We start from the raw sequence: 27,475 nt of genomic DNA, 5'->3' as shown, positions 1-27,475 counted from the left end.
CGCCCCGGCCCGGCCCGGCCCGCTCCGCCCCGGCCCGCGGAGCCGCAGTGCTGAGCTGTCGTGCGCGGGGCGATGGGCGCCGCGCGGGCGCTGCTGGCTCTGGCCGTGCTGGCGGCGGCGGGCGCGCAGTACGAGCGCTACAGCTTCCGCAGGGCTGATGCCGCTGGAGGCCGCCTGCACAGGAGCAGGTGACCGAGGGGGGTGGTGGTATCTCCAGAGTCTTCCTCCATTTGGAGCAGTCCTGGGCAATAGTCTCTCACAAATTGACATTGGGGTTGCATTTTTTGAAGTTAGCCTTGAGCACCAAGGTAAGGGAAGTTTAGGTTAGATATTAGGAAAAACTTTCTGACTAGGAGGATAGTAAAGCACTGGAACAGGTTACCCAGAGAGAAAAATGGGGGAGAGGAAGAAAGATGGGACCTACTTTTTCTGGGATACCAGCCTAAAAAGTTTTATTCATGGTATAGCATTGTAAGATATGATATTCTTTAGAACTGCTGCTTGAAAGCTCGCTTTATTTGTTTAAATGCCTTTGCTATATGGGGAAACTTGTACAAAACATACAGCTGTAGCACTCCTAAGGACATTTTTGCTCCACTGTAGTGGGGCTGTTTTGTTATAGCTTAAATCTTTTCTCACCTGAAATAAAGCAAACTGAAAAAAGTCCTTTTATACAGAAAGAAGCATGCTAATGTGTGGCATGGCTATGTGAGTCTAAATTTGTATCTTAGATTGTACCAAAAAAATTGGTAAGGTCTTGTCTCCATAGGTAACTTCCTGTTGGATGGCAGTTAGCGGGCACGAGGTGCCAAATAGAGGCCATCCCTTTGAAAAATAGTCACTCTCCTGATTTTTAAACCAATACACAGAAGCCACTTTATCCCATACTTCACCACTCATCCTTCATCCTGCTTGCCTTCATTATCCATTCCCCATGCAATGAATTAAGAGTTTGCAAAGTACATATCAAATTAGTAAATGTATTGGAGTAAAATCTGTTTCTATATAAGTGTCCCCAGTCCAGAACTGCCAGCAATTTATTTGTAAGTGTGCTCTGGGGGAGCACACTTGTCATCCTTTAAGCTACTACATTAATTCTTTTGATGGGACATATTAAGTAATGCTCTAGGCTATATAGGTTGGTGTCTCTTACTCTCATGTTGTTTGAGTTATATGTGTAATTCACTTTTTAACTCTATTGCCAATTTTAAGTGCATGGGTTCTGCCCTCTAGGAATTTTACAGATAGAAATCACTGGCCAAGAACCGTTTCTGCATTGAAGGTTTTTGTTAACAAAGAAATGTCTGCCGTTTATTCCCTCTCTCCCTACTCTCTCTGTCAACACAGAGTAAAACTTTTTAGGGTGAGTTTGTATTTGTGAACGGCAGAGAAATCTTGCCACGTCTTGGGTCCCAGGAGCAGACATCTTTTTTTCCTTGAGCTTGCTCCTCTTGAGGGCTGAGTCTGTCATTCTTCAATCTGCTGCATTTTTCTTTTTCTTTTTTTTTTAAATGAAGCAAGCTGAGTCTAAAAAAAAATCCTAAACTAAGCAAAAGATAAATAAATCTCATCCTACCAGCAAATAAGCTTGAAGCAGACAGCCCAGGAGGAGAAGCAGAAATGGGTATTTGACGAAACTGCAGCTGAGATTTTCCCCTTGCATTTAGCTATGTCTGGACAAGCACATAACTATGAGCAGGGCAGGAAATGCTCCTGGCTACATTCCAGGCCTTTGACAGTTAGAGCTGACGAGCAGCAAAGCTAGTTTTAAGGGTGATACTCCATTTCTTGGTATCTGAGTTTTCTGAGAGTTTTGTGGTGTGCTTGTTCTACCTTTGGTCATGGTTTTACAAAGTCTGTTTGCATAAACTAATGGTGCCTAAGCTTTTTGCCCGAGGGCTTGAGAAGTGTTGCCACGTTTATCCATGGCCTGGATCTGATCCACATGCTCAGTCTGGCACACAGGGTGGTCATAGCCAGAACCTGATCCAGCACCCAGGGCAGGAATAGTTGGGGATTGGTCAAGCCATGTGGAGATGGCCCAGGACTAATTGAGCCACGTGGGACTTGGAAATTTGGTGGCAGAGGAGTAGTGGCAGTGTTAATTGCCACCACTCCCCTTTGCTAAATTTCCAGACCCCTGGGGAGCCCTGCAAGCCAGATTGCATGGCTCTGTGGGCTGCATTTGGCCCACAGGTAGAGGCACCCCTGGCATAAATTGTTTCAATTATTATAAGGACCTCTTTGACTGTACTTGTTGGATCTTGACTTGTCATAGCATGGAGAGAGAATGATTTATGACCTATAAACATGTTCAGTTATTTCTTTTTCTTTTTTTTTTTGGTTTAGGTTTTTTTGCCCCGACACAAAGTTTTAGGTTAGAAATACATGTTTAGCTTATTAGTTCTAATGTGGCTTTAAACAAACTATGTCAATTTAAAATCTGGTCAATTAAACAAGAAATCTTACCAAAGGATGCATCTGTACAGGAGTCCAGCTGCCATGTTGTAAGTTTTAAACAACGTGTTCCTATTTTTGCTAATAGTTTTCCTCTCCCGTTACTCTATGAATGAGCTCCACAGATAACAAAAGAACCTGTCAGATTCTGAGCCTAATACAGCACCCAGAGGTTCATGTGAGTAATTAGTGTGACCTTACAGAAGAACATGTTAATTTTTTTTGCCTTGTCAGTTTCATGAACTGGTGGGGAAAAATAAAACTATATTTTCTCCGTTCTCTCTGATTAATAATCTTAGATTCCATTTGCAGCAATAACAAATGAATGAAATACGCTGAACTGGGTGGTAACAATAGATCTAATAAGAATCACGTCGGCTTTATTCTGCTGACACTTTAGGCTGCTCCCTCACTGGAGCTGTGGCTTCATAAATTTACTTTGTTTTCCTCTATCATCTTTTTTCTGGATAGTAGGTATCTTGTTTCTTTTTCATGCCCCAAAATATAGCACTTTACGCACTTTATAGCGTTTATTATAAGTTATTCAAACTTTAAGTTGCTTTATTCATAGACAGTGTCTTCTTCTGGGTCAACACTTAAAGAAACCAGATCAAATATAATACTTCAATACAGGGGTGTCAAACTTACAACTCTCATGATGGATCAGGCTCCTGTAGCTGCTACATCCAGCCTGCTGGACTACTGGCATGGGCCAGGGAATTAAGGGCATGGGATCTGTCATGACATCAGTGACCATGATGGACATGAGGGCTATGCCTGCACTGCCCCACTCACTTTGCGGACTCTTGAGGCCACTGCTGTTCACCATATATCCACTTGACTGCAGCTGTTTGCCCTGCCTCTGCCATAGCAACCAACCACTTGGCTTACTTTTACCAGTCCTGCTAGACCCACCATGTACCCTGGGGATCCAATCCACATGAAGTCCCTTGGTCTGAATCCAGCCCAGGGCATGGGGTGAGTTTGACACCAGTGCTTTAAAATAAGTTTAGAGTAGGTGGGCAATAGGGAGTCAAGTGATCTGCTATGATCAAAAATATGGCATGTCTGCATGCCTTGCAGTACACCTGGGATATAATTTCAAAATGAATGCACATTTCTTTTGCTGTGGTAGATGCCAAAAATGATAGTCCTGCTGAAAAAAAGAACAAGATTAGGGAAAACTCCTCTTCAAACCTGCAAGGAAAATGTGTGTCTTATTCTGGTTATTCCAATGTTGAATGTGATTCTGTTTATTAAAATATGGGGGGGTTGTTAATTTTTAAACTATATTTTCCTGCTGGCTCACTTTGATATGAATTTGTTGTTTCTAAGGTAGGCATTGCAAATGGAATTAAGTTTCCATAACTTAATTAATTCTGCATATTGAACATAAATATATACAGAGAGAAACACTGAGGGAAAGTTTGACGACAGAAGAACAGACAAACTTTAACAAACAAACTTCTTTTTAAAAGCTTCTTTTCTTGCCGTTTTAGGCCAATAATCTTCCCAAAGCCATTGCAGCAGCTCACACATTCCTTCTGATGCATCCAGATGATGAAATGATGCAAAGGAATATGGCTTACTACAAGAGCATGCCTGATGCCGAGGAGTACATTAAAGACTTGGAAACAAAATCATTTGAGGTATATTCTCTACCCATCGTCTGTTCTCCTGAGTACCTCTCCATGAATTTGGTCAAGGTCTTTATCCTCCAGTATGATCTTCCTCTCAATTTTCTGTCTGATTCTCAACTCACTCCCTGTTTTCCTCCAAAACATCCCTCTGTTCTTTTTATTTTCTTCTTTTCACGGTCCGTAATTCTTGCCGTTTATTTCACTGTCCTGGAAATCCAAGTAGCCTACATATAATAGTGTTCAAACTAAAGCTCAGATCCTGCTTGGGTCTAAGCTTTTAGTAAGATTGTGTAAGAGTAGTCCATTGAAATTGGTAGGTTTAAGCAAGTGTATACATAGCAGTTACTCAGCTATGTAAGTATGCACAGTATTAGAATCTGAGATAACCAGGACAGTAAGCAAGCCATTCAGACATCACTGAAAATACATTTCTTAACAATTGTTTGCAGCTCATGGTTACATTGTAGTCTCCACTGCAAGGGCCTCAAATATCTGAAATGAAATCACAGCATCTGCTCTCTGTTAAATACCTGAAAAATTTCCTTGATTGTTCCTAGGTATTTGAATAACTGAAGTTGTACTATAATTGAAAACTGAGCCTCAATCAATTGTTAAGATATCTGTTTTCAGTGACGTCTGAATGACTTGCTTACTGTCCTAGTTATCTCAGATTTTGATACTGTGAACACTTACATAGCTCAGAAGTTAACCACTAGATAGATCTCTTAACACTACTACTGTTTCACAGGTTAGAAACTAATGCATCTCATTTCTGCCTGGTTTCCAGAATCTCTTTGTCAGGGCAGTGAGAGCATACAATGGAGATAACTGGAAGACATCCATCTCAGATATGGAGCTGGCACTTCCTGATTTTTTCAAAGCTTATGATGACTGCATAGCAACCTGTGAAGGTTCCCGGGAAATTAAAGATTTTAAAGAGTTTTATCTCTCGATAGCAGGTAAGTAGTTCACAGGACCTTAATTCCTGCAAAGGAGTCTTGAATTAATATTTTACTTGTCACTTATAGCTGCATGAGCATGTAGCAATATAAGTGTAGCAAAACCGCTTCAACTTTATACTGCTTCATTCAGGGTCAAAGTGAGGGAGATTTAACTTGTATTACTGTGGGCTTATTTAGACATAATACTTGTTACAGCGTTAACTGCTGTTGTGTGCTTTTGAACTCAGCCAAGGCATATGCTCAAGAAGAGGGCAGAAAAAGCACTTCAGGGACGTATCATGGAATCATAGAAAATTAGGGTTGGAAGGGACCTTAGGAGGTCATCTAGTCCAACTTCTGCTCCAAGCAGGGTAATCCCCAATTAGATCATCCCAGCCAAGGCTTTGTCTAGCCAGGTCTTCAAGACCTCCAGGGATGGAGTTTCCACAACCTCTCTGAATAACCTGTTCCAGTGCTTTACTACCCTTCTAGTGAGAGTTTTTTCCTGATATCTAAACTAAACTTCCCTTGCCTTGGTCCTCAAGGCCAACTTAAAAAAATGCAATATCAATGCCAGGTCTTGGGAGACTATTGCCCAGACCACTCCAAATGGAGGAAGAGTGTGCTGCAGGGATCTCAGTACTCTGAAACCTCATGACAACAACAGGAGATGAAAAAATGGGAGTGACAGAAATGGTGTGTTATGGGGTAAATCAAGAATCTAGTGCCACCCACTGCACACAGAAATGCATGTCTGAGCTGCAGTAGAGACTATTGATCCTGGATAGGCCTCATCAGCCATCTTTGGACACACAGATAAGACAATCATGGAAGACAATCATCCTCTGTGACGGATTGCTGAAGAAGGTCCTGGACAGCACCAACTCCTCTCATTTTGAAGCTGTTACAAAAGCATATTTGTCCATGCCTTCTAATGCCTACTGTATGTGGGTATTGATGCTTAAAGGGTTATTGATGGCAAGGATTTCAAGATCTATGAAGGAGACAAGCTTTCTAGGGATGTATCATAAAGTGATGTATTTATTTTGGTCCTAACCTGTTCTGCTCAGCTGTTCTGTGCTTTATAAATAAATTTATAAATCACAATTTAGGCTCTTTCTGAATGAAAGATATTCGGTGAACAAAACCCATCAGCATATTGTCATCTGTTTATTTTTATTCAGAGAGGAAGGCAAAACAATGAGAGGCCAAAAGGTACCCTCTGTAGGGCTGTTTTGTAATATCACTGATATTTCTTTTGGACATAACAGTAATGTAGTGTATTTCTGCCAATCTGCCTTTTTAAAGTTTATCTTCGTGTTGGTCTAGATGGTGTCGGCTGAAAAATCATATTGTCAATGCCGATGAGTAAGAGCCTTTGCTGAGATGATGGAAACTTGGCAAGTGCTTTTCTTATCGGTATTTTACTCAAGTCACCCTTCCACTAGTCAAGTTCTGGGTTTTTCTGAATGTTCCAATTTCCAGAGTGGAAGGTACATGGCTCCTTTGGGTTATATACAAGGGTTATATCATTCTGACTTGCCCAGAGACAGAGATTGTCTCCTTTGCTACTATTAACAGAGTATCCCCAATCTTGGCATTGTCAATTTAGACACTAGCATATAAGGTTGTCTGGTTGTAAAGAGGCAGGGATGTGACTGACAACATGGCAGAGAGGGCCTTGTATATATTGATGATTATGTTGCACTTTGAGAGGTGTTATGTCCGTTGGTAGTGTATGGCAGGTTTCTAATGATCCTGGATCTTGCTGGTGATAGAGTCTGCAAGTCTGTAGCCTGAAAGTTGCATCTTCCAAAGCTGCTCTATATGTGTTTCTTGTAGAAGGATTGCACATGGTTTCATTTTCCTGGTGATGTGTTCCAGCACTGATTGCTTGAGTGAGGTATATATATCCTTCAACATAGGAGAAGTAGGAACCCTTTATAGGTAAGAGAGGTTGCTCTGGTTCATCCTGTAATTAATATATCAAAATTGGTAAGTACATTGTATTGAAATGGAAAAAAACAAAAGTATGATTGCCCTGGTAGTGATTTTTAGTTTTACTTTATAGTTATTCATGGGAGGCACCATGAGAAGTTGTCACACTAAAAAGCTTGACACTGCTTAACAGTGTACTGGGATTCATTCCAGTACATTCCAACAGTGTACTGGCTGCACAACTTACAAGCAGATGTACTCCCTGTACTCTCAGGGCATTTTTACAGATAAAAGTGCCACAGCACTGGGTGCTTTGAAAAGCACCCACAGTTGTATAAGTGGCAGAATGCACATCAGCACTGAGAAAATGGCAGTGGTATGCTTTTGAACTAAAACACATAGAAGGTGCTTTAGTTCAAAAGTGTGCCGCTGTCATTTTCTGCATGCTGACATGCATTTTGCTGCTTATACACCTGCATGCAGCACAGTGCAGTTTGCATCAGCTCATGTGTGGAGCAAACTTGATTAATCAAGTCTGCTCCCAAGTGGCAGATCTCCAGCATGTCACAGGACAAAAGGGTATGTGTATAAATGCCCCCAAGCATTAGACCAAGTGATGTAAGACAGGCCCTAACATCATTACTGGCAATGCAGGCAAGAGAGGATGAAAATCACCTGCTTCATCAATTGTTACCTGAAGATCCAAATAGATAGAGGCTTTAAGAGGCTTAAAAGCCATAAACCGTTTATACATGAAGCTCACAAGCTCCTGAAAGAGACTGGGGATGCTGAACCAAGCCTATAGCCAGCAATGGAGAGGGCCAACTACTGGGAAAGACCTATTCCTACAGCATTTTATACTAACACCAAATGAGTTCCGATTGGGCGTGACCTTGACAGAGATGTGTGGGTCAAGCTGAATAGTGAGATCTGGATACAGACATGTGAAAACAACACTTCACAAGATGAACATCTTGGACAGCCCCCAGTGTGAATGTGGTGTCCAACAAACGGCACAGCACTTAATTGAAAGCTGCAATCTTTACAAATGCCCAGATGAGGAAGATTGAATCTGCACATTGGGCTATAATACCAGACAGTTATTCATAGATTTGGAAGTTGATATCTGATGCCATACAGAAGAGAGAGAAACTAGTGTAGCATACCAGTCTTGCAATTTTATTTACTACTTTTTGTACAAAATAAACTTACTAGCCATCCGAAAATATCATTGTTAAAAATATCTAATATACATTACACATACAACAGTAGTCCATTTCATTTGATGTAAAGAGTCTCACCACAGGCTGTCTATAGGGATCAGTAAAACCTGTTTACTGGGATTGCTGTTTTTGATGTAAATGTCTTAATCCTAATCATGTAGACATGCTGAGCACCAACACCTCTCCTATAGGTCATTTAGAACGGTGAGCACTCCATACCACTAAAAGTTAGGCCTTTGGTGTCCAGCCACAGGGATCAGTATAGAGCCAAAATACTTTGGGGACCTGGCTGGAGGTCACATCTAAGAAATGACAGATTGCTTTTTTATGGTTTCTATTTTTCTTTAGATCACTATATTGAAGTCCTTGAATGCAAAGTGCAGTGTGAAAGTAACCTGACACCAGTCATTGGAGGCTTCGTTGTAGAGAAGTTCGTAGCAACCATGTACCATTATTTACAGTTTGCCTATTATAAATGTAAGTAGTGATTTAAATATAGGTGTGATGATACAGGCAAGTTTTCTTCCTTCCTAGTTTGTCTCAGAATTAATGGCTTCCACTGACTTCTCGAATCTGTAGTTAATCTATTCCAGGCCTCAAAATTGAAGTCTCCTCTTTTGTGTGTAACTGTTGCTGACATCCAAGGGAAAAAAGCCCCCAAAGGCAAAAGAAGAACAGAATACAAGTCATTTTAAGGCCAGATCCTAACAAGGATGATCCTCTCAGTTCTTATCTTAAATCACTGACAGACTTTGGGGCAGAGGGGTTGGGGAAGTGCTTTACTGGAAGAGGAAGTGTGCCTCAGTTTGACCTCATTCCCCAACATCAGTATAGATCAGGGTTTTTTGGGGGCTTCTATCTAATAGAAGATTGAATCACTGAAGCATATTGATCTATACAGATGTTGGGTGAACCAGCTCAAACTAACACAATGCCTCTTCTGGGTATGCGCTGCACTTGGCATGGGGGCTTGCCGAGCTGAAAGTAAATCGCTGTTTTTTGGGGGAGGGTTTCATGTCTGTAAGCAGTGGCAGGAATCAAGGGAAATGTCTGGCCATTACTCCTCTCTACTCAGGCTCCAAGTAGAGAAATGATAGAATTTGCATTTCAAATAGACATTTGCAGAAGAAGTGTGATTTAGTCTGTCAAATTCCTTATCACTTTTACAGGTTAAACAAATTGCTCTACCCTTCTTAGAGATAAGCTAGAGATTTTTTTTCACCTATGTGAAATATATGAAGTGACTATCCTATCCTCCATTACTCCATTACTGTAGTATCTGAGCCCTAAATTGCCACAAGACCCCTGTGAGGTAAGGTAGTGCTATTACTCATCTTTAGGGTTTTTGTCATCCTCTGTAGTCGGGGTTGACACTCTTCTTTGGATCTCTCAAGTGTTTTTTAACAACCTTTGTAGCAGCAGGACATTGGCCACCATGGTCTCCCTGCTTTATCTGTGGTGGATTAGAGTGTTATGTCTTGTGGTTGTATCAGGATTGACTGGGTAGTTTTGCTAATAAGTTAAACCAGGAGTGCTCAGCCTCCAGCCCACAAGTCAGATCTTGCCCATGGCATTGTATCTTCCAGACAGCGGAGCTCCTCACGAGTCCAGAAATTTGGTGGTGGGGGAGTGATAGTATTGCTCCTATCCTGCCAAACCTCCGGACCCATAGGAAGCCCCAGATCCTGTGTACTGGATCTGGCATCCAATCCCAGTGCACAGGGCTGGGCAGGGGCAGCACCTGGCCCTAGGGTTCAATCCCAATTTGCGGGAGGCAGAAGGCAGTGTCAGACCTCCAGGTCCCAGTGCTGGTGCAAAGGGGACAGGAGGGGGTGGTGCCAGCACCCCGTAACCCAGTCCTAGCACACAGGGGTAGGAAGGCCCCAGTACCCAATTCCATGGCCTTCCTGTATCATATTGGGCAAGTCTCTTCATCTGTTTGGGCTTCAGTTATCATAGAATCATAGAGACCTGGGGCTGGAAGGGACCTTCAGAGGTCATCCAGTTCAACCCCCTGCCTGTAGAAATGCCACAAGATAAGGGGAAGATTACCCAACCTGTGGGAGTCTCTGCTGTTTTGTATGGTTGAGAGGAAAACTGATTCTGTCTCCCTCTGAATGTCATGAGTTTGCATAATAAAGGGAAGTGGAGACCATTTGCTTATTTACTTTTTCCTCCTGTAATTAATTTAGTGAATGACATGAAGAATGCAGCTTCTTGTGTTGCTAGCTACATGCTCTTTGACCAGAAAGATCAAGTAATGAAACAGAACATGGAATATTATAAATATCATAAAGACAAATGGGGACTCTCAGAGGAAGATTTCCAGCCTAGACCGGTAGGTTTAATGGATAAACTACCTCCAAAATACATTCTGATATTGCCCCATAATCCAAGAAAATGTAAGTTTTGATATAGAAGAATTATTTAGCATTTTTTTCCGTCAAACACAGTTTGTGAAATATCTGTTTATTGTGCCAGGCAACCTGTGTAGAACAAGGTTTCCATAATTCTTTATTCTGTGGGGAGGGCTAGAGCCCAAAATTTGCCATAGACCTCACCTCCCAGTGCCGCTGCCTTCCCCTCCTGCCCAGTCTGAGCTCAGCCACTAGGAAGAGACTGGAGAAGCCCCAAGCCTGAGCGCACAGCAGCAGTCCACCCTCACCCCATGGATAGATCCAGGGGTCATATGCCCCCCATGCCTCCCCCAGGGATGCACACAGTGGCAGAAGCCCCGTCCCGTCCCGGCCGCCCCATGCCCCCCAGACAAGTTACCAGCTCCATCCCATGCCCCACCCCACCCTGGCTGGGCAGCATCTGCCCCAGCCCCCATCCCACTCCCTCTGTCACCACAGGGGCCTCAATATGTCCCCCCCACACACTCCACCCCCCTGCCCCCAACAGACTTACCAGCTGGACACTGCTCTCCAGGCTGCATATTGGCAATCAGGTCAGTATTGGCTTTTATGGCTGATCAATAATTGGCCATCAGTATTGGCCCAAAAAATCTTTATTGATTCACCCCTACTTTTTACACTAGCTTAGAACTCAGTTTAGCTATTGTAGATAGGGACAAATCATGTTAAAAAGCTTTTTTGGGGGGGGTTGTTTTTTTAATTTTCAGTCAGAGTGAGTAGGTGTGTGTGCTGTATTCAGAGCCAACCCAAGCAGGGGGCAGGGCCTGGGGCAAATCAGCCCATGTGGGGCCCCGCTCCCACTCTTATCCCACACACCCTGGACTCGAAGAAACTGCTACTGCTATGGCAATGGCAGTGGTGGTGGGGAAGTAGCAAGTGGCTGGATTCAGAGCCAGCGGCAGCGCAGAGTCGCTGCAGCCACTCCATCCAGCTCTGCGGGGCCCAGGGCAGTCACCCTGATTTGCATCCCCTAGGGATGGCCATGGCTGTATTGCACTTACTCATATAAGCTAGAATTCTTTCTTTAAAAAAAGAGTTATTCTTTTAACAGAGTCTGCCTGAGCCACGTTACAAATCAGTGCAGCAAGAAATCAAGAAAGTGTGTCTGTACTTTGAAAAGTATGTATGCAAAAGTGTTATGGTAGGGTTCTGAGCTCTTAGTCTCTGCCATATCAAATGTAGAGAGATGTTGAATGGATGAAGTAAGTTCAGTTTACAAGTTAAAGTTTGTTTTTGCTCTTGTTTTGTTTTTCCTTTTTAATTTTTGCCTGCCCATCCAGCTCAGGCTGAATCTAAGAATCAGACTAGTTTCTTACTAGTTTGTTTCTGCCAAGCACTAAGATTCTAAAGGCAGATTAGATTATTAATTACCCCTGTGTAGTTCTGTGATCATCATCAGGTTTGCTCACATGTAACCGACTGGACATCAGTTGATGAGTAGTATAGAATACAATGTGCAATTTTACTTTCTCATTAAGGTATGACTTCATTCCAAGCTCATGTTACTTTTGTTGAGTCAGCTTAGCTCAAGTAAAAGCAGTGACACTGAAATAACATTGGAGGTGCTGCATCTTTGATGGTCCTACACACCGTTGCATTTAACACAAAGACTTGTAGGAATACATGCACTGCAGTAAGTTGAGTCACTCTGAATTCTTGTGTAGTGCCTTCTGAGGAGGTGAGGAAATTGTGAGAAGGCACAGCAGGAGTAACGGCACTTGGGTAGTACTAGCCAGTGTCCACGTTGAAGATGGGTTGTGTTTACCCGAGTTTCAATTTACAAATTTGTATTTAAAAGCACTGCCACATTTGCGTTAAAGGTTGCTGGGTGGGGATGGAGGTTGAACTAGATGCAACATTTGAGTTGCCTTTACAGCAAAGACTGTTGGCCCTGCAAAGCCAGTACAGCCCAGGGAACTCAAGTAAAATGCAGTAAAAATGCATTTTATCATGACAGTCAGCAGATGCCAGTCTGAGCTTACATCTGCCCCCATAGATGTCATTTTTACCACATTTTCATGCATACAATGCACCCCTGAATATAACTCCCACCGTGTTTTTTTTAAAGGTACCATGACAAAAAATATCTGATCAATGCCATCTGAGCTGCGGCCACTAGAGAGTGAGCCCACTCCTGAGACTGTTGCCAGCACCGTGTTCTGGTTGGGGCCCACAGCCCAATCTGACTTAGCAAATCTGGGACCATGCAACAGGGCCAATCTAACACAGCAGATCCGAGGCTGCCTGCTGATCCAGCCAGTACTAGACTCAGTGTACCAGGCACCAATCTGGCACATGGCTCCAAAGCCAGTGCACAGGGTCAGATCTGGCATGCCAGGTCCAGGGCTATGCGCTGGGTCTGACCATGGACCACCCCACATGTGGGGTGTATGGATGGGATGGGGCACTCCTCATGAGTCTGAAAGTTGGGCTGTAGGAGAGAGGGGGTGATGGAAGGGAGCAATGGCAGTAGCAATGTTAATTGTTATGGCTCCCAGTTTGATAGTAATTAACACTGCCAGTGCTCTGTCCCTCCCCCATCAAATTTCTATCCCCATGACGAGTCCTTTTCCTCACATAATGCATCCCCCAATTTTCCCCAACTGGTTTTGAGGGAAAATATCTGGGTCACAGGAAAATACATTATATGGTAACTTTTTCCAAATAGAACCTTAAACTTGGCTTGGTCTTAAATGTATCTCAAGGGCCTGTAGGGAGCAGAGTTTTGCAGTAACCACAAATGCAAGGTTCAGACATTTGAAAATGTATTTGGCATGTGCAGTAAGAGAACTGAGAGTAAGGTCTCTGTGCTGTGAAACAGAAGGATTCATAGACAACTGTCCAGAAGTTTGAGGACTACAGCTAATTTACCTGTGCATGTATAATATTTTAAATGTGTCCAGCTGTATTTGTTGGTACTTCGCTCCTCGAGAGATGAGTAAAATATGCTTGTTTTTGAGGCCCCCACAGTGAGGGAGGGAGTGGGGCTGGACCTGGGGCAGGGGCAAGGGCAGGCACTGCCCAGCAAATCACATCATAATCCCGCAGATGATCTTTTTTGCCCCCCAAGCAGTTTGTTTGTTTATTTAAGTGATTTTATACACCATAGTTCCCAACAAAAGGGAGGGAGTTTCAGAGCTAAGGAACAACTGGTGAGAACTTCCTACACTTTTTTGCCAGTGTGACTTAGTATTCTTATGCTACTTGCAAGAGATTCCTCTTGGTTGACCTTAGGGATTGCAGTGAAACATATGGGAGAAGGCAGTCCCTTAGGCATGTAGGTCACAGGCCATTTAGGGCTTTATAGATCAAAACTGGCACCTTAACTTGCATCTGGAAATCCACTAGGAGTTGCAGGGGATAGGGCCCTCAGGGGCTATGTTCATCCTTCAGACAGTACTGTATATGGCAATACCAAGAGAAGTTGCAGCTGTTTGCTATAGGCCAGGTGGTGGTGATCTACTCAGAGCACTGAAAAGAGGACCATGCAAAACCAGACTGTAGACTGACTTTACATGCTGTATACTCAGCCCCAGACAGGCATTATCCCTTTTCTGCAGCTAGCGTAGAAGGAGACCACAGCACTCTCTCCATGAACATCTATGCTAACACCACAGGTAGTCTGACCTTATAGCTGCTGCATTAGGGCTCTACTACCTTTATTCCCAGATAGGCTATTTTTGAAATACCAAAAATATTAGATCTGTTTTCAGCATGACAAGGTACACTGTGAAGAAAATATTGTATAGTCTATGTTTTTGTTGCCATCTTCCTTTTACAGGTGTGTTCTTCCTCATGGGATAGTCTTAAAATCAACTCAGAATGCTGAGTCTACAATTGGCTTTTTTTGAATAGGCAAAGATGATATCTGATAACTTGGGAAAGTTTCAGAACAAAAAGTTCTCAACGTCTTATTGCCTTAATATAATACATATTCTTTTTTAATAGGATGCAGTTAGATATTACAACATAACCACACTTCAGATGGAAATGTATGAATTTGCAAAGCAACATTTAATGGATGATGATGAGGTAAGAGTTTGCTAGTGGAAGACAGTATTAAAAATAGTGCTGCCAACACCAAAATAAATGTGATATATGTAAGATTCCATAATATCCTAAATGAAATGCAGTGCCATATGCATGACGATGAAAATAATTCTTGCTATGAAAATGGTCGACCTACTTATAACTATGAATTTCCTTTCAATATGAGTTTCAGAAAAGTCTACAGCAGATTATTTATTTTTTTAAAGAACAAGACATGCTATTAACCCAAAGATAACAGTTTTATATGCTCCACATTCTGTATAATGAATTTACTAGTATTTTCTGCAGCACAAAACTGAAACACCAGGGGGAGCAAAAGTCGTGCATATATCTTATAAAAGTTTTTTCCAGGCTATTTAATTTAGCTTAAACTAGATTTCAAAGTTATTCTCATTTTGTCCCAGTAGAAGTAGTGACTCTCTGAAGAAAGTTAGAATTTAGTCATGTTAACTTAATTATTTCTTATTGCACCATTGCATTTTGGTCATCGCTTATTTCTTGATTGCTTGGCATTCATGGTCAATTGACATGATGCTATGACACAGCATGATTGCTATGCAGCATGAAATGATATATGTACTTCTTCTGTTCAGGAAAATAGCTAAATTGGTGAAAGGCCATATTTTTTTCTTCTATACAGCTGGAAAAAAATATAAATCATGGTTTAAAAAAACAAACTACCTTTCAGTTGAAACTGTGTGTGGTCCTCATCTTCCCTTCTCCATATTAAAGTTAGGAATAGCTCACTTCTGGTATAAAAATAAATGCTGTATGTAATATATATTAGAGTTACACTATCCTTAAGATTGAAACCTAGGACATATATTCCATGTTACAGCTACTGTTGGAGTGTTCTCTAGTTAAATGTAAGAGAAGATAGAAGTCACCTTTGTGATTTTTTGACTCTGTGACAAAAACAATATTTTAAATTTTAGAAGCAGTTACAAATCTGAGCTTTATTTAGTGTTTGAGTGACCTAAACCTTTGCTAAAGATAGTGTTCCACAGCTAAATTATGAGACTTTAGAAAGATGGAAAAAATCTTCAGTTGCTGCTACTAGTTCAAACTGTATAACAGACCATGTTATAAGGCTTCCTAAAGGATTAGGTTTAGAAAAAAACTTTAGGTTGTGTTTGGTTAATATGTTACTTCAGAAGTACAGTATGTCTATAAAGAGTTGCATAGTATCTTGTTATTGGAGGGTCGTCTTAAATTCATTCCCCCACCACTGCAGCTGGGAAGGTAGGCAGTGCAGGACTCAAAGAGTCTGACCCCTGTCCCCATACCACTTGCCCCTCCCCAGTGTCTGCACCCTGCACTGTGGTGCCTGCACCCCTGTTACTTGTCCCCTGTGCGCCTGCATCCTCCTGGTGCCTGCCTCCCTCAACACTGCCCCCCGTCCCCTCATCTTGCCACTTAGGCTCCACCTCTGGCCGGGGTCTAGTCTTGCTCTAGCCTGGGGCATAGAGTATATGATTGCTCCAGCCCCAGCCCAGCTACACAGCAGCTATTGCAGCAGCTCCACCTGGGACCTGGTGTTGGAGCTTGAGCTGGAGCTGCTGTCACCACTGTCACTGCTACTGGATGGGGCTGGAGCCAGAGCAGCCACATGCTCCGTGCCTTGGCTGCAGTGCACCTGAGCCCTGCTGGAGACAGAGGTTAAGAAGCAGGGAGGGAGGTTAGGGGGGCAGAGGCTGCATGGAGTAGAATAGAGGCAATGGGGTGGGGAAAATGAGGAAAAAAACCTCATCTTGAATTTAAGTAAATATGTTACTTTTTATATACCCTGTTCTTATGTGCAAATACCAGGGTTAGCCACCATATTTTACTTCAGGCTTAAGAATAAACTTGTTTTGTAATTTTCTCTTTGCTTAGCTTCTACTTTATAACTGAAAGAAGTAACTAAGGAGGGAGGGAAACATTCCTCCATGATGGTCTTTGACACATTGCTGTAGAAGGGATTATGGAGACCACCTTTAGCACCATGCACTGCATACGGAATAAGCTTTTGGGGGGTTTTTCTGGCAGTAACTCTTCTATTTCATCTGTTATTAAAGTAATCTATAACATATTCCCCATGAAACAACACATTACTATAGTCGAGATGAGTTTTGCAGGAGGTGATCAGGAAAATCGTATGTGGTGAGTGCTTTGGAACAAAATAACCAGGGCCTGGTGAAGTCTGAAGAAGGTTTCACACATACCCGCACTTCTGTGGAAAAACCTGCAGGGCTTTGTGGCTAGCACTTGCAGGTCCCAGTGGAGCATTGCCTTTTGTTGTTCTGCATCAGTTCTGGCGCCTTATTCCTTGTTTACCACAAGCTCCTTCTAGCTACAGAAGCATCCAAGGTCCCCAAAAGAGGCAGAAAAGGTTAAGAGCTGTACTGCCATTTCTGTTTTGTGAGGGAAGGGTCACATTTACCTTCAATCCAGCCAGTCCCCCCCCCCTCCCCTCCTCCTCCTTTTCCATAAGCTGAGATAATAGAAGCAGAGTCACTCTAAGTGTAAGGTCCATAGGAACAGCAATGGGCTGAGTTATTTATATTGAACTGCCTTCAATTGACACATAAACCAGTTTAAGTGACCAGAAACCAGTTTAAACCTGTAACAGAAGTTCAGTGCACTTAAAACACTTACAAAATGGCCAAAACCAGTTTAAGATAAACCTGGTTAGATGTCGTATCAGATTTAACTGATTTAGGTCAAATCAGTTTATAAAGTTTCTGTCTCAAATCCCTTCCCGGTTTAAGTTAACTCTCAGTCCCCCAGCATCCCAGGATGCTTTGCAGCCCTGGGCTGTGCTGTCTGCTTTGTTGGCCCCACCGTTCTTCTCCCTAGCTGGAGCACTATCACTGCTCTGCCTGGCTGAGAAGCAGGTGGGGGTGGGAAACCTGACTGTAAACCCCAGTCTGCCTGGTGGGGTGGAGCTGCCCCTCAGGCTTTTCCTTTGCTCCCTGCTAGAGAAGGGTCATGGCTAGAGGCTGGCCAGACTGGCAGGCTGAGGCAGAGGGGAGGGAGAGGTGTTTAAACCCCTGCCCCTGCCTGCAAGGGACTCCAGCCAGGGTATGCCTCCCTCCCTGCTTCAGCCTGCTAGCTCCCAGCTTGGGCGTAGCCATGACCCCGCTCTGCTCGAATAAGGGGCAGGGGCCTGGCAGGGTCTGCCCCTCTCTCCTCAAGGCAGACCAGGGCTGCAATCCATGCACCCAGGGAGGGACTCCCCACCTCAGTGTGCAAGCCCTTGACTGGGGCATGGCCATGCCCCGCCACCCCTTAGCTCCCCCCCGCCCCCAGCAGGGACTATTCCCTCATTGCAAACTGCGGTTGGGTGTAGCCCAGGAGGGGGATTTAAAGTCCCTCTTCCTGTGGCCTCAGCCTCCTGGCCACACCCAAGGGAGGGGACTTAACCACTTAAGCAGGGAGCGGGGGAGGAAGCCTTGGAGGGCATCTTTCCTCTCTTCCCTTTGGCAGTGGCTGGGAAGTGTGCTGTAGCACCCCCCAACTTCTTGCCTGAGCCAATTCAGGCATGTAGCTGCGTTTCCAGAATCAGAAGTGAATGTCTGTTCACTTGCTTCTTGGTTTAGTCTACGTGGTTTAGACTAACCTGCAAAGATTAAATCTATTCAGCCTCTGGCTTTTTGACTGTCTGTACTTAGTCTTTATGATTGCTGGGGATTGTCTTTCCCTGCAAAGTGCCCATATCTCTGGAATTAATTCTTTGTTTGCAAGAAGTCTATAGTCTTTAAAACAATCTGCTCTAAAGTGGTGCAAGCCTGTGGTGCATATCTTGGCCAGCTGCTGGAGAGTGATTGGGATGGTACTGAGGGAACCCTAAAGTAGGCAGCTCTAGTAAGAGGGAACAAACAGGCTGGAAGATCAAAAATTCTGCCCCAAATTGACAGGAGAGTTGAAGGAAACACAACATAGTGAGTGTTACAGGAAAACTTGTTATATTAACAATTGGAAAGAAGGGAGAAAACTTCCCTTTGACTTATACATTTTAAAATCACAGATTTCTTATTTATTTTAGATTTTTATGGTGCCCTTCCTAAAAAAAGGCTTAGGATGACTTACAATAAAAGACAATGTTAACTTATAAAAACAGATAAACTTTCAAGATAACGTAACAAAAACTCCCTAAAAATACCCCAAAATTTAAAAATTTCACCGCACTCCACTCTCTCCATTCTTCTGCTCCTTACTTAGAAAAGCATGCTTGCCCTGCCCTACCCAGCCTCAGTTTCTAACCTCCCCAGTCCCTATTCACTTCCTTCATTACAAATTTTTTTCCCCATGTTTCTTCATACCCCCACTCACTCCCACTTCCTTGCCAGGCAGTAGACCACGTCTTCTGTGACTTGTCGTGGATTAATGTTGCTATCAAGTAGCATCACCTGTAAGCCACACACCCTATGTTGTAATATGAAAAGGAAATTACTTCACCATCAGTTTTTGATTGAGCAGTTGTCTATTAAAAGGACTCACTTGATGAGCAGTTTCTTTCTCGGTGGAAGGTATCTTAATTCTCAAATCACATAGTTAATTCTCTCCTGCTCTTTTGTCCTGCACCACACATGCCTTTTTAAACCCCAGTAGTAAAGCAAGTGTGAACAAGTTGCTTCTTCCAACAACAATGCAGAAGTTACAGGGGCCTGAGTACACATTAATGATTTTTGCATGTGTCATTCAGAAATACTGCCTCATTCCTGTTACTTTATTAATGTTTTTCCACACGGAAATGAAAAACTCTATTTCAAAAATTTAATGTATGAGAGGTGACAGAAAATATTAACACCAACTCACTATAAAATATGTTTTTTTAAGTACTTATTATTAAATATCCGTATTGAGTTTCCACAATAAAGTTACAAGAACATTACACAGTGCTGTCATTCTTGCAAAGTTATTACTCAAAAGTAGGCTTGGCACAGGAATAATGATACATCTTGATTTCTGTTCAGACATGTAATGAATACCCTGTATAAGAAGGATCCTTAGAGGACTTAATTTAAATGTTGGGGGTTATATGAATTACATAGATTTTAAAACAGCAAAATGAATAGTATCTTTGCATTGCTGTTAATGGGCCCGATCTTCAGATGCTGTAATCTGCTCTAGTTCTAACTTTGAGAGATGGACCTACTTATAAAAGTTGAGCTCCTGGTCCATATATTCTGTGTTTTAAAATGATATTTTGAGAGATTTGTACTTGGTCAATTTGAATTACAAAGAACCACAAGTATTTTTATTATTGTTATTGCAGTTGTTACTAATAATAGTAGCAATAACAACAATAATAGTAACAATAATTATAATAATGATGATAATATTTTCATACTAAATAAGAGATGAAGAAATATTGGCATCTTTGTCTTTTCCTGTTGCTTTTTTATATGAGTATAATATCTCCATATATGTATTTGCATACATAAATAGTTGGGGTTCAAATGTACCTTTCCTTTCTATGGTGCAGAGTGCTGGCCCAATATTGCTGGTACATGCTGGAAGGATAGAATTGCTCAACTGTCAGCCTCAAGTGGGCTGTAATGAACCATAAATTGGCTGGACGTTTCTTGAATGCTGATGCTGCTTCTAAATGGTTGTACTTTATAACTTTGTGTCATATGTGTATTTGCTCTGTGTGTGCATGTGTAAATGTAATATTACATCAGGAATTGAGAACATTGATACACAAACATGGGATAAAACCCCAAGCATAGGTTTTAACACCATCCATATCTATCAGAAGTAATTTAAGGGGTTTATATCTTTTTCCGCATAATGACATGGTGAGCTGTTTTAAGTGTTGCCTGAACAATTAACTTGTAAAAAAATAAAATAAAATCTAGGGCCTCATATTTCCTTTTCAGGATAATTTCTGAGTAATTTATCTTGGTGTCATCAAGGTAATAGGCTGACCACTTGCTATGTATGTTTATTTCAGATCCAGATTAATAACCATGGCCTCCATATGCCATATTAATGTAACCCACACTAATGTAGTATGCGTGTTGTTCCTGGCTAGTGGTGAAACTGCCTCTCTGGTAGTTGACAAGTCATTTAATCTGAAGTAGTAAATACTTGTGAATTTATATTCTGGCTTCAGTTCCCAAGGTAACCTAATTTGAGGCAACATTACTGTCATTATATGTATTGTTCACTCGGAGAGCTGGGGGCACTAAGTATTTTGTAGGAGGTATTAAGCACTTCCCACAATCAGGCCGGTATGAAACTATTAGCATCTATTGACAAGAAGCTGTTTTCATTAGAATTAACACTCGTGAAACATTTGCTAACCTCTGTAATGCAAAATGCCTTTTTATTTCAGTTCTGCATTCCCAACAAAGAGATGATGCCCTGTCATGTAGGTGCTAATGGGTCAAGGCTCGTGATCTCTATTCATAGGTTTTAGCATGCTAATGTAATGAGCTCTTCTAACATTCCACTATAACCTAGACTGCCTTTCTATGTGGACACCACCCAAAATATGTATAATATACAAATGTTTCCTCTTCTGATGACAGGAGCAGGCAAAAACATATTTGTTTGCAATTCAGGTGCAGCAGATTTTCTGGGTACTTTATTTGTGCTCAGTCTGTGGATTTGTACTCCATACTAATTTTTTTTTTCATTTCTCCTTAGATATTAAAACCTATTTGAGTTTTAGACAATGTAAGATTTTGGTCAAATATACTTATTTCTTTCTTATTCCCATATAGCACCTTCTTTTTAAGTACTACTTGTTTTTATGCAACTTTGACACGCTTTTGGGTCCAAACAAAAGGCTCTGAACTCTGGCCAGAGCATCAATGTCTTTGGAACATACTGTATTATTGATAAGGAGTAGGGCATAAAATTCCATAAATGCATGTAATGTGAAATCAGTTATGATTTTTATCGTCAGAGCTTGAGGAAGTCAGGTTATTTAAATCACAGCAGTGATGTGGGGAGTGTGTTCTCCACCAACTATGCTCATATTGGAGATAATGCTGTCAGAATTTCATCCCCTTCCCATTTCATCTAGCTTTTGAAGGTTGCCTTTTTTGTAGGTACACTGAAAAGAAAATTCCTTTTTCATCCTGTTCCATTTTTATATATTATTAAGACATCGAAAAAAAAATCTGAGCTAAATCAAGGACCTCTGAATGCTAATAACTACAGTGAGTCGTCAGTAGGAGATGCAACTGCTCAACTCTTAAGACATGCACCCAGCATCTTACTCAGGCAAATTTAGAGATTATCCTTGAAAATTTGAGACAACACTTCTTTCACCTTGGTTTCTCTATCCATAACATTTAGGTGATGATAGTTTCCACTAGAGTGTTGGGAGGCTTTATTTATTCATATTTGTAAAGTGTTTTAAGACTGCCAGATGGAAGGCTGTATTGATTCAAAGTATTTTTAACAAAATTTAACTATTTTTTAACTACAGAGACATTTTTACCCTTTTCAGTATTGCTTAAGCTGCTTTAAACCAAAATGATAAATAGAGACCATGAAGCACCTGGTAATATTTGTTTCGTCCACTGTTATTGAATTGAATGCACAGATGTTTCTAGTGAGTTAAAAGTAAAATAAACTATCATCCTTCAGGAACTGCTGAAACCACTTTATAGTTTGCAGAAGCTCCAGCAAAACTTTAAGACAGAACTATGAAGTAGGAGCAAGAGCAGCACTTATTTCATAAGGCTACCATCCTATTTATTATTTTGTTTCAGATTATTTTTGTTCTTGCTAATTCCCAGTTTTAAAGAACTTGATATTATTTTAATCATGACCATAATATGCTTATAAAATATGCTTAAAATAACCAGAACTACCTCAATTCTTTACATTCCTTTTACTGACCACGGAGGATATAATCTCTTTCCCCATCTGTTCAGGGGAATGAAAAAAATGTCTAGATTCAAACCACTGTTGGATCTTTTGGTGTGCTCTGTGCCTTATGATGAATACATTCTCAGACAAAAACTTGCTTAAAATTTAGCTACCATTGTAAACACCTTTTCTTGCACCATAATGCAGCATGATGCTTTACAGGTATAAGGAAAAACAATGCTCCAAACTTCATAGTCTACAGCCAGTATACCTAGAAAATGAATATAGTCAATGGAAAGAATAAAAAAATAAAAGAAAGAAAAGAATGACAGTTCAAATAAAGATCCACTGTGTTGAAAACAAATATTATATTAATTATGATATTCCTAGTTCTTAACCATAACAAACCATTCAGATTTTTCAATAGAATACTTTCCAAAAATAAAAAAGCTGATTTAGATTTTTGTTTCAAATATTAACAAAGTATGTTGAACTTTTGGGGAGGGATCATTTTGAAACATATTGTTGTTGGACACTTCTTGTCTTATTTTATAAAATAACATATGACGTCAACATTGAACCATTGTCATTGCTATAAATATGTCATTCTCTCAGCTGTCTCTTATGGGAAACCTTGAATTTTTGTTTTTGGTCAAATTTAGAGTAGCTGTTTCCCAAACAAACAGAATTTCCTGTAAGAAAGAAATTCCAAGCTTTAACCAGCACTAGAATGAGTGTGGGTGGGTCAAAAGAAGAGGAGCTGATCAATGATGACTTGAATGCAAGGCAAAATGTTTTGAGGGGATGTTTTGAGGTCCATAGAAGCATCTGAAGAGGAACAGTACTGCAGATATCAAGAAGTACATGGGAGGAGGGTTTAGGAATAAGTAGAATGTGCCAAGGCAATGATGAATTTGCAGACAGGGGTAGATCTAGAACAGGGGTGGGCAATTATTTTGGTCAGAGGGCCGCTTGCTGAGTTTTGGCAAGCCATCGAAGACCACCTGACAGGCAGTCAGGGGCAGATAAATATTATTTTTCTTAATTTTGGGGGGGGGGGCCCCGTGGGCCGGATAGAATGGCCTGGCAGGCCGCATCCAGCCCCTGGGTCGCATTTTGCCCACCCCGATCTAGAATTTTGAAAACAGGAGGGTACAGATGGTGAGGTGCATCATCATGTATGAAACAACACATGTTTTTCTCCAGTTAAAAATAAACTAGAAGCTGTACTAATAAGCTAGTGGCCTAGGGCTGTGTTATTTAGTTATATTTGTTTTCATTTTAATCTTTAACTTCATTGGAATGAGTTGAAAACAACCTGCAGGGCTGTGAAATAGGAGCTATGTTACCAGGAGGAGCTAACAGACAGCAGAATTGTAGAACAAAGAATAACTTGATTGGTGGAACAACAAGACTACTAAAAAGAAGAGAGGGTCATTAACTCCTGTGCAATGAAGAGTTTAGAAGGGAATTAGGTAGATTATAATGAGCCATGAGGTAAGTTGACTCCCTCAGCATTTCCTGCCTAGAAATGTTTCTGCCACTGCCAGACAGTTGGTTTTATACTTTGGGTGAAGCATGAATCAAAGTGGGGTAGGGAGAATGCAAGTGCACCATTTCCACCCCTGTTGGCAGGGTACAGTGTGGGAAATGACTGAAGCTTAATGCAAGCCAGGATCGATCTTTATAGCTAAAAGGATCGATCTTTATAGCTAAAAAAAAAAAAAATTAGGTTTTTAAATTTTGTGCAGAAAAAAGTATGGTGCTGAAAAAAATTTCAGTTAAATTAGAACATAAAAGTAAAAATTCTTCAGCATTAATTCTGGCTCTGTGTTTCCACAAATCAGAACCCTATGATTCCAATCACGAAGAGATCACAAAAACTCTGTTTTATAATATTTTTAGCTGTACTTAAAGTTGTGGATTTGTACTTGAAATATGGAAGATGTATGTTGTGAGGAATGGTGAACACATGGAGCAGGTTTATTCATTGGGAGAACAGGCTATGATTCAAGATTAAAGTTAAGAGCTGTTTGCAGAATGTTTACTTTGAATTTCTGAGGTTTCTAAAGTGTTTTGATTTTCAATGTGAAGTTGCAACTTCTTAATTTTATTGGATGTTTTTGTGTAAGCTGAAAATGTCTGTCTGCTTATTTTTCTTGTAATCTAGAAATTTCCTTAAGCATACCGTATTTAAAACTCTATAACCCTACTGTGGATCATATTTTCCTTTGTTAATGTCTGTATTTTGCTTCTAGACAGTGCTTGACACCAGTCTGGGTCATTTCATTACTTGTAACAGCTCTTTGTGATAACTTGAACATGTGTAAAGTGCTACATAGAACAAGTCTGTCCTTGATAGCTTTTGCTGCAGCTTAGTTCTTGGTTGAGATGTCCAGCATTTTACTCAGTCATTTTACTGTCAATAATTAACTTGTTTCCTGCTTAACTTGAATCTTTTTAGGGTGAAGTTGTAGAATTCCTAGATGAACTCCTAGAAGTGGATGAGAACAGCGAATCCTGATGAATAAAACCACATTTCTCTCTTTTTAAGTGAAGATCCACTGTTGTTCCTTCATATCATCTTCTGTATTTGTAACTCATGTTAGCAACACCTTGAAGTTGTACTTTTAAGCTCAGTCAAAGCTCACAAGAATCACTTCCATGGCATTACCACCATGTTGCACTGACCTTTTCACAAGCGTGGCTTGTATGTTTTCAAATACATGTGAGGCACATGTGATTTGATCTTGACTTCAATTTCTTTAAAATAGTATTTAAAAACAAAAACAAGCTCTTCAGAATCTCTGAACTGTCATTGAGCTTTTCACTCAAATTGCTCTAGTAAATTATAATAGGCCAACTCTGAAGGGTTTTTGCCAGGTTATGAATTAAGCCAGTGGTTTTCAAACCGTGGTCCGCAGAATTTTGGGGGTCAGTGATAGTTTATCGGGGTTCAGCAAAGAGACCAGAAGTAATGGCAGAACTGGCTGGATGATGGTGTGCCACCATTGTCCGGCCAGGTCACCTGGCTCCACATCAATCTTTAGGATAGGGGTAGTGGTTCTGCGGCAAGAGAAGTAGTATGAAAGGGTTCTGTGCTTTTTATGAAGTTTGAAAACCACTGAAATAAGTTATTGAGGAGGGTGTGCCAACTGTGAAGATTGTCTGAGGTGTGTAACAATATTGTTTGAGTAGGGCTTTCCCCATGATAAACGGTAAAATTATTGGAAATCTCAGGGCATCAGAAAGTTGCCAGCACATTACACAGGAAAACTGTTCCAGACCTCAAATAAGGTTTTAAACAAAGCACAGCTCTACTTTTACATTGGCTTTGAGAATTTCCTTCTGTTGGTAATTCTGATCTTTTAAAAAAAAAGTGAGGTTCTATGACATGAAGCAGGAGGTCACTTAGCTATTTATTGAATCAACTCTGTCCTTCCTGCTCTTCTCATTTCTTGCTCCGTCATTTCAAGCTCAGTCCTGCAGATATCTGCTTTCATAGGTAATCCTTGCCCATGTGAAGATTTAATCTTGTAAAAATACAAATAATGGTGTGTATGATCAAGCTGTTTCAGTTTGAGCAGCCTGCATATTTTTACTCATAAAAGGAAATAAAGGTAAAAATATTCGGTCAGCACAGGAAGCATTTAACTGCCACCTGCTAGTGGTAGGTAGAAAGAGTGTTGGGAGACTGAAAAGATGACATGTCTATTATATACAGGTCAAGATCATGTTGCATAAGTGTTTCTAAAGCCACAAATATTTAAATGTAACTGGTAAAATACTGTTCTATTGAAATTAATAGCAAAAAAGGCCCATTCACTTTAACAAAGCTGGGATTTTGGCTTTGCATTTCATATCTTTCTTTTTCTAAGACTGGCTCCTGCCAGGGAGTAAGCCCTGTTCCCTTTAATTGGAGACAAGGGTATTTAGCCCCTTGCATGAACTAAACTGAGCTCTTGCTTGGATATCCAATGTGAGCAGCTAAACCGTGAGAGCAAATTCAGTAAAAAGAATGTGAAATCTTGCTGAACCACCCATCACTGCTGCAAATTCACTTGTGTGTTTGATCCCAACTACACCAGAGAACCAAAGGAAAACCACAGTTTAAGGAAGAAGTGTCTTTGGTTATCCTTCAGTCCCTAGTCAGAATGGAATATTTTGAAATATGATTAGAGATATATACTCACCTCAGATTCTCCAGTGTAAATCCTGATTAATCCATTGAAGCCAGTGAGCCAAAATCTGTACACAGTCATAACACTAAATCCAGCATAACTCCATCAGCTTCATTGAATTTATGACCATATAATAGGAAAATTTGGCCTTACTCAGTGCCTAACTGCTTCGGCAGAGGTGGCACATTTCAGATTTCCTTGCACTTATTATTGTTCTTCACAACATTGTGCTTGTATTTATTGTAACTTTTGTGCAAATTCAACTTCTTTGCCTTTTAAAAAATGTAAACAGTTTATTGTAAGGTAGCTTTCATTCTATACATACCATTATATTATCTTATGGTCAGTATCCTACTGGGTTATTCTGTTTTCAAGAAATAAATGTGTTTAGTATTAAATTTTGGAGAAGCGGCCACTTTGGAGTTCTGTCCTCTCTTTGGCTCTCAGAGAGATGTGGAAGGATGTTCTCCAGCTACTCCCTCCAGAAATTTGCCCCTGAAATTAAAATCATCTGGCTGAATGTCTTATTTGCTGTGGGTCTCTTGACTTGGCAGCTCGTATTACAAATGGTGTTGAGGCAATTTAAAAGAGGATGTTTTAATGCACATTTGCCTTTGTTATTGTTATTACAATTTTGGTTCTTCTTTTGGTTTTATTTTTTTTGTTCTTTTGTTTTGCCAAACCTACTTGTCATTTCTGTAGAACGAGGAACATCTGCCAATTGCTTGTTTGTATGGTGCCTAACTTGGTGGACAATTCTTTTTTGGGGCCACTAGGTGCTACTGTATTACAAAAATAAAGTGCCTTAAAGAT

General features: G+C 41.0%; 1 protein-coding gene across 1 annotated transcript; it reads left to right on the top strand.

Annotated features, from left to right (window-relative positions):
* The first annotated feature begins 28 nt into the window (after window positions 1–28).
* CRTAP (cartilage associated protein) lies at window positions 29–27,475 on the top strand. The gene is made up of 8 exons (XM_090049789.1): window positions 29–188; window positions 1,234–1,363; window positions 3,957–4,106; window positions 4,885–5,056; window positions 8,548–8,676; window positions 10,392–10,537; window positions 14,565–14,648; window positions 24,946–27,475. Exons 1-8 carry the CDS (start codon window positions 73–75, stop codon window positions 25,003–25,005), a joined length of 987 nt encoding a protein of 328 aa, XP_089905915.1. The 5' UTR covers window positions 29–72; the 3' UTR covers window positions 25,006–27,475.

The sequence above is a fragment of the Crocodylus siamensis genome, chromosome 5, assembly GCF_052110815.1.
Source record: "Crocodylus siamensis isolate JL-2025a chromosome 5, ASM5211081v1, whole genome shotgun sequence".
Lineage (NCBI taxonomy): Eukaryota > Metazoa > Chordata > Crocodylia > Crocodylidae > Crocodylus > Crocodylus siamensis.
This window is presented reverse-complemented; position numbering and strand designations above follow the sequence as displayed.

Excerpts from the sequence above, each read along its gene's own strand:
- CRTAP (XM_090049789.1), top strand. The coding sequence starts at position 73 with ATGGGCGCCGCGCGGGCGCTGCTGGCTCTGGCCGTGCTGGCGGCGGCG. Across the intron at positions 1,364-3,956 it reads ACAGAGTAAAACTTTTTAGG|GCCAATAATCTTCCCAAAGC; the intron begins GTGAGTTTGTAT and ends TTGCCGTTTTAG. Across the intron at positions 14,649-24,945 it reads ATTTAATGGATGATGATGAG|GGTGAAGTTGTAGAATTCCT; the intron begins GTAAGAGTTTGC and ends GAATCTTTTTAG.